Source organism: Bos javanicus, chromosome 19 (genome assembly GCF_032452875.1).
Source record: "Bos javanicus breed banteng chromosome 19, ARS-OSU_banteng_1.0, whole genome shotgun sequence".
NCBI lineage: Eukaryota > Metazoa > Chordata > Mammalia > Artiodactyla > Bovidae > Bos > Bos javanicus.
This window is the reverse complement of record NC_083886.1, coordinates 58,006,011-58,013,910: the sequence shown is the minus strand read 5'-3', so window position 1 is coordinate 58,013,910 and position 7,900 is coordinate 58,006,011. Positions and strand designations below refer to the sequence as shown.

The 7,900-nt window shown below is 51.0% G+C and overlaps 1 protein-coding gene across 1 annotated transcript; it reads left to right on the top strand.

Moving 5' to 3' along the window:
- The first annotated feature begins 2,025 nt into the window (after positions 1–2,025).
- LOC133231627 (small ribosomal subunit protein eS25-like) lies at positions 2,026–2,482 on the top strand. Its single transcript, XM_061389985.1, has one exon. The coding sequence runs from the start codon at positions 2,075–2,077 to the stop codon at positions 2,444–2,446; it is 372 nt and encodes a 123-aa protein (XP_061245969.1). The 5' UTR covers positions 2,026–2,074; the 3' UTR covers positions 2,447–2,482.
- The last annotated feature ends 5,418 nt before the right edge of the window (positions 2,483–7,900 follow it).

Here is a 7,900-nt window from a genome sequence, read left to right as displayed (position 1 = left end):
GCGGGGCGGAGTCACGCGCGCCGCTGGGGACACCCGCCCCTGGTATCACGGTGCGCGCCCAGAGCGACCCGGCCGGTCCGGGGCCACCCTCCTGGCGGGCGGGACCAGAACGGGCGCAGGAGGAGCGCACGGATGCGCGGGGGTGGGGAGGCCACCTGGAGCCAGAAGCAAATCGCCGCAGAGGGGACGCGGGCGCGGGCGGGATGGGGGCGCGAGGACCCCCGTTAGAGACCCTCCTCCCGCAGGACTTTCCCTGATCGCCTGACCTCAAATAACTCCCTTATATAATTCCGGCGCCGCACCCTGCTCGGGTTTGTGGGACCTTTTTTTTAATCCCTGAACTTAAGTATTTTTTCCCAGTAGCACTTAGCAGCCGCTCCACACCCGACACGGACATTCGTCCCCTGGCTCACCCACAGAGGGGACGCTGGTACCAGCAGGCCTCACTTCGCCGCTTTTTCTCCAGTCTTATCTTCAGGACCTGAAACAGTGCCGGGAAAGATTTGTGAATTCATGGGACAGAAAGTTCAAGGCCTCGCTCAAGCCTCTGAGTAGTGGTGATGGTGGTGGTGGTGGTGGGATACTCCCCTCTGAATCCAGCTTTAGCAGCGGCACGTGGGCAGCTGTCTCTCTAGCCCAGTGGGTTTGGGACTGAAAAGGGATTGCTGTAGAGAAAACGCATTCAGAGCTGACCATCCAGGTGGGGTTCCTGTGAGGTACCGCTCACTCAGGGGTGCCCAGGGCTGAAGGCCACTGCAAAGGGCCCTGGAGACGGGAGCAGCACCCGTCCTGGCCCTTCCCATCCGCCCAGGCCCTGACCCGGCGCTGTGGGAGTCTGGCCTTGGCCCTGCGAGCAAAGCCGCTGTGTTGTGCAAACATCCTCCTCCATTTCTGAGGGTCCTTTCTCTTTTTTCATACGGTTTTTTCATATGGTTTCATATGGAGGTCCCTTTAAAATGAGGCCTGGGGTGGTGGGGGCGGGCAGGAGCCCATTGGAGGAGGGAGGAAAAGGGGGAGAGGAAGGCGAGGAGGAGGAGGGGAGGAAACGGAAGAGAAACCGGAAACAGAGTCCGGAACGCTTAGGAGTTGGATTCTTTTATCTTCCTTGGCATTTTCCTTCATGATTTCTTGTGCGTTTATCCGTCCATTTTAATGTATATAAAGGCAAGATTTTCTTTACCAGGTCAGCTATTCTAAGGAGTTTGTAATTTAACAGGCCAACACACACACCCCTAAGCAAACACGCACACACACTGGTTCCTTACAGTTTACCACTGCTTCTGCATACTTAACAGGTTTTGTGTAACCCCCACAACTCCCAGAGGATGCTGTCATCCCCATTTAATTGATGGAGGCCCAGATCTGCCCACAGCAACCCCCCCCACCTCACCCCCCCCCCCCCCACAGTTACTAAACAGCAGAACTAGAAGTCCAATTATCTTTTGCTTTTATCAGAGATTCTTAAGACAGAGGCATGGGGTGGTGATGGGGGAGTGACCTTCCCACTCCCTATTCCACCTTTACTTTCCTCTTTCTCAAATAGTCTGACATTTTCAGGGAGGGGGATACCTATAATTTTAAAGAACATAGTTGCTATTAATGTGCAATATTATAATTCTATAAGGGCAGAATCCCACTGCTTGTGAACTTTCTGGTATCAAGAAGCCCCTCGTCCAGCCTCGTCCACCCTTTGGACATCTAAGTGGTACTATACGGAGGCAGATGCTGTGTTAAACAGGCACAGAGGCAGATGGGTATTGAAGGAGCTCAGAGGAGAGAAGAATCCCTGTGGGGTGCGGCTGACTATGGTCTCCTCAGAGAAAGGCAGCCTTCATTTAGAACCGACTTAAAGCAAGAGGGTATACTGCAGGTGGAGATGGCCGGGGGAGGGGCTGTGGGTTGGGAGAGATGAGGGAATAACCAAAATCCGAAAGATTTGAATAGACAGCTCACCAAAGAAAAGGTACAAATGACCAATAAACACAGGAAAAGATGCGCTACGTCATTAGTCTCGAGGGAAATGCACATTAAAATCCCAATAAGGAGTGGTTGCAGCTGCTCTCCGGGCTTCGCTATGCCACCCAAGGACGACAAGAAGAAGAAAGATGCCGGAAAGTCGGCCAAGAAAGACAAAGATCCAGTGAACAAATCTGGGGCCAAGGCCAAAAAGAAGTGGCCCAAAGGCAGAGTTCGGGACAAACTCAATAACCTAGTCTTGTTTGACAAAGCAGCATATGACAAACTCTGTAAAGTTCCCAGCTATAAGCGTATAACTCCAGCTGTCGTCTCTGAGAGACTGAAGATTCATGGTTCCCTGGCCAGAGCAGCCCTTCAGGAACTCCTTAGTAAAGGACTTATTAAACTGGTTTCAAAGCACAGAGCTCAAGTGATTTACACCAGAAACACCAAGGGTGGAGATGCCCCAGCTGCTGGTGAAGATGCATGAACAGGTCCTACTAGCTGTACATTTTGAAAAATAAAACTTTATTAAATCAAAAAAATAAATAAAATCCCAGTAAGAGAGCCCTTCAGATCCAGAGCATAGCTTAAATTAAATAGCCGGGCAGTGCTAATCCTTGGCAAGGCGATGGGGAGTCACGGACCTCTCATTTGTTGTTGATGAGAGTACAAAGTGGCGCAAACCCTTTGGAAAACAGTTTGACAGTTTCTTGTAAAGTAAATATACACTTACCCTGCTGCTGCTGCTAAGTCGCTTCAGTTGTGTCTGACTCTGTGCCACCCCATAGACAGCTCCCCCGTCCCTGGGATTCTCCAGGCAAGGACACTGGAATGAGTTGCCATTTCCCTCTCCAATGCATGAAAGTGAAAAGTCAAAGGGAAGTCGCTCAGCCGTGTCCGACTCTTCCCAACCCCATGGACTGCAGCCTACCAAGCTCCTCCGTCCATGGGATTTTCCAGGCAAGAGTACTGGAGTGGGGTGCCATTGCCTTCTCCGACACTTACCCTGCAGTGTGTGCTAAGTTGCTGCAGTCTTATCTGACTCTGTGCCATCCTATGGTTGTAGCCCTCCAGGCTCCTCTGTCCATGGGATTCTCTGGAAAAGAATACTGGAGTGGGTTGCCATGCTCTCCACCAGGGGATCTTCCCAACACAGGGATCAAACCCTCGTCTCCTGTGTATCCTGCACAGCACTTCTTTACCCCTGAGACTGAGCCATCAAGGAAGCCCATTGGAGCCTCAGCTTAAAACCATTGGATTCTTTACCACTAACGCCACCTGGGAAGTTCTATGCGCTTAACCTATGACCCAGTAATTCAGCTCCCAGATAGTCAGCCAACAGGAATGAAAACGTATCCATATAAAAACCTGAACCCGAAGGATATTGCAGCATTGTTCATTAGAGCCAAGTTGGAAACAGCCTAAATGTCCACCAACAGGAGAATGGACACACTAAATATGATACCTTCACACAACTTATGCAATAAAAAGACACTGGCAGAGGCAACAGGGTAGATGAACTGATGTAATCTCACAGACATTAGGCGGAGGCTAAGAAGACGCAATTACTGCATGACCCATTTGTGTGAAGTTCAAGAACAGGGAGAGCTAATGTATAGCGATAGAAATCACATCCATCCTTCCCTGGGGAGGGGTGGGTGGGGGGCATTTATTGCAAAGGGATGTGAGGAACCTTTCTGGGAGGGTGGAAATGATCCAGATGGTGATTGTGGTGGTGTTTACATGGGTGTGTATACATCTGTCAAAAGTCACTAACAGGCGTGTGTTTTATTATAGTTAATCAGACCTCAGTAAAGTCGACCAGGGCAAAACCAAAGCAGCAAAGCAGATTTTGCTTCAAAATGGAAAGAGCGTGGGGCTTCCCTGGTGGCTCAGTGGCTAAGACTCTGCACTCTCCATACAGGGGGTCCGGGTTCAATCCCTGGTCAGGGAACTAATCCGGAATCTAGGGTTCCACATGCCACAACCAAAGACGCTGTACGCGGCGACTGAGACCCAGTTCAGCCAGATACATGAATAAAGGCAATTATTTCCAGATACAAAATACTATACATAAAGTAGATCAGCCAAAAGGGATTTACCGTATAGAATAGGGAGCTATGGTTAATATCTTAGAATAACCTACAGTGGAAAATAATCCAAAAAAAAAATATATATATATATGCCTGAACCATTTTGCTGTGCATCTGATACTAACACAGTATTGTAAATCAACTATACTTCAATTTTTTTAATTTTCAAAATCGGTGATGGTTTTTTTAAGAGGTATAATTCAGATGGTAAATGTCACCCATAAATGTAGCACACTGAAGTGTGGGGAAGCAGGGTGAGTCTGGCATCTGAGGTCCCTTGGCCATGGGGTTGACAGCTGAGTGTGTGGGGCGGCGGAGTGGATGATTTAGCAAATTCTTCAGTCCTCTCCGTGAGCCGCTTCTGGGTTCTCAGCCCTGGTCCACGGCCTTCTGGCTCCCAGCAAAGATGAGAAAGACCTGAGAACAAAGCTTGGGGTGAAAGGCTCTGGGTGGTTGGCCCAGGCAGCCCTGCTGCCATCGAGGCTCTCTGCTTGGCTTCTCACAACAGGTTCTGCGGGGGCAGGCCTGGGCAGGCTCCTGGCCCTCTGCCCACAGTAGGATGCTAGGCAGAGACAGCCAGGGCTGGGGGCTGTCTACGCCTCCCGGCCACTCTGCTCTAGACCAGCCTCTGCTCCCACCCAACCTCCCACCGTCTGCACAAGACTCAGTTTATGTGAAGAGCACAGCTTTGCAGTCTGGCATGCTTACTAGCTGTGTGACTTTGGATAAGTTACTCAACCTCTCCAAGCCTTAGTAGCTTCATACACACTACAAAGGAGGGAGATAAATATCAATAGGAGTTTGAATATTTTCTTCCTGTATCCCAACAGATTGTGTGTACACTCCCACTGTAGAGATGACTAGACCACAGCCTAAAGTCTAAATTACTCAGCTTGGTCTTTGAGGGCGGCCAAGTTCTAGCTCCACATCTGACTACTTGGGGCAGAATGACATATCCCTGACCTCTGACCCCTGGATAGGGATTGCCTTTTCTCACTTCTCTGTCTTTATTCCCAGGGAAATTGTTTCTATTCTCACCGCCCCGCATCCAAGCCCCACCCATCCTTTGGGGCTCTGGTGACGTCAGCCACTCCTACAAAATTTATCCAGGGTTTTCATATATTCCACTCATTCAACTTTTTAAAAAAATTTATTTATTGATCTAATTTTTGGCTGTGCTGGGTCTTTGTTGCTGCATCCAGGCATTCTCGAGTTGTGGTGAAAGAGAGCTGCTCTCTATTTGCAGTGTTTGGTCTTCTCACTGCAAAGTGTGGACTTTAGCAGTCGAGGCAGATGGGCTTAGTTGCTCTGCAGCATGAGGAATCTTCCCTGATCAGGGATTGAGCCCACGTGCCCTGCACTGGCAGGCAGATTCTCAAATATTGGACCACTGCTCCTGCTGCTGCTAAGTTGCTTCAGTCGTGTCCAACTCTGTGCGACCCCATAGATGGCAGCCCACCAGGCTCACCCGTCCCTGGGATTCTCCAGGCAAGAACACTGGAGTGGGTTGCCATTTCCTTCTCCAATGCATGCAAGTGAAAAGTGAAAGTGAAGTCGCTCAGTCGTGTCCGACTCTTCGGGACCCCATGGACTGCAACCCACCAGGCTCCTCCGTCCATGGGATTTTCCAGACAAGAGTACTGGAGTTAGCTGCCATCGCCTTCTCCAACTGGACCACTAGGGAAGTCCATTCAACCAATTTTATTGAGCATCGATGGTGGCCAGGGGCTCCAGCTCTGTCTTTCCCTTCCTCTGACATCATCATCTCCCCGGTTGCATTATTTTTCTTTCTTTCCTTTTTTTTTTTTTTGGTCCACATGGCATGCGGGACCTTAGTTCCTTGACCAGGGATCAAACCTGTGCCCTCTGTAGCGGAAGGGCGGAGTCTTAAGCACTGGAGCCCCAGGGAAGCCCCTCCCTCTACAGCTTGTTTTCGACGTCAGCTATCATATACTGCCCAGCAGTGATCCCCCGTCATACTATCTGGCCATAAGATTCAGTGCACTCTGTGTCATCTGCCTGCCTTAATCAGGAAAAGTAACACTAGCTGTTGAAACAAACAACCCCAGGGACTTTCCTGTAGTCCCGAGGCTAAGACCCCGTGCTCCCAGCACAGGGAGCCAGGGTTTGACCCCGCATGACACAACTCAAAGGTCCTGCATGGTGCAGCAGAGGTCAAAGGTCCCCTGTGTGACTACTAAGACCCGGCCCAGCCGAATAAAATACACCTGTGTGCGTGTGTGCCGAGTCACGTCAGTCGTGTCCAACTCTTTGCGACCCCATGGACTGTAGCCTGGAAGGCTCCTCTGTCCGTGGGATTCTCCAGGCAAGAATACTGGAGTGGGTTGCCATGTCCTCCTCCAGGGGATCTTCCCCACCCAGGGATCAAACCCGGGTCTCTTGCATCTCCTGTATTGGCAGGTGGGTTCTTTAGCGCCACCTGGGAAGCCCCAAATAAATAAATAAATATGTTTTTTAAAAAGGGAGACTTTGTGCTTTTTTTTTAAGTTAAAAAACAAATAGATGATAGAGAAGACTCCAGACCCCAAGGGGCTGGGTGCTCATGGACCTACCCAGGCATCAATAATAGCACGAGGGGTGTGTATTAGATGATGCTGGGTTGGGTCTTCCTGGGAGACTCTGGAGTTCCCCACCCTGGGGCAGCGATGATTCCTCCCTTCTGCCATCCAGATCTTTATTTGCTGGGGTTCATTGGGGTTAATTACTGTTGTGGTTGGGGTAGGGTGGCAGGGAGCGTTGCCTGGGACCCAGGGCCTGGAGGGGGAACCCTGAGAGTCAGGGATGGGTTTGGAGACCTGGAGGGTTGGAACCAGGAGTCTGGGGGGCACAGGGTGGACTAGAAAGACACCTCCTGCCAGCAGGGCAACCCTTTCTGTGCTCCAAACCTAGGTGAATGGGTCTTTAACCCTTTCTTGTCTTCCACCCATTCCTGCCACCCCCCAAATCATCAAAGGCCCAGCTCTGTGAGGCAAGTGGCATTATTCACAGGGGTGGGGCTGAGTGCTCTGGGGGGAAGTGGCCTCGCCTCTGGCTCAGACCTTGGTCAGCTAAGAGTGGGACCAGCACCTGAAGCTTCTGGATCCAGCAGGGCAGGACCACAGGGACGGGGGCATCAGCCTCGCCTCCAGGGACCCTCCGCGGGGTGCCAGTTACCTGCAGCCTCCATCCTGCCATTCTGCAGGAACAAAGCCAGGTTGGTGATGGCCCAGAGGCAGATCAAGGAAGCAAGACCGGTGAGGGAAAGGGGCCCGACCTGGATCCGGTGGGGATGCTGCTGAGGCTCTGGGGCCGTTGTCTGTCCCCACCTCACAGGCATTGAGGCTTCCTCAGCATCTTAGGTCCTTGAAAACCCAAGGCTGGGGCTCTTAGCAGCCCAGCCTCCCGCCTTGTGAGGCTTTCTAAGGGTCATCTGGTCCTTCCCCGCCTGCACCAGGGCAACACCATAGCCAGTGTGGGTGATGACTCTGGGGTATGGAGCAGCCTGAAGGGTGTGTGGGGGGCCTGGGGGGGCCAGTTGCCAGGGCTGGAGCAGAGCGGGGAGTAAGGGCTGGGATTCCCGTACACAGGTTCCAGTCCTTGCTGTGTGACCTTAGGTAAGTCATTTGGCTTCTCTGGGCCTCAGTTTTCTGAAAGGGTGATTCAGAGTGGATGAAGGTGATACTATTAATATGCACTTTACCAGGAAGGTAATAAAAGGGCAAAGGTTTGAGGTAGATAGACTATCACAAATGCCATTCCTTGGGCTATGGTAATGATAGCAATGTTGTTATTTTGGCTATTGATATGATTTAAATCTAATATATATTGGTGTCAGTAATGATATTCAT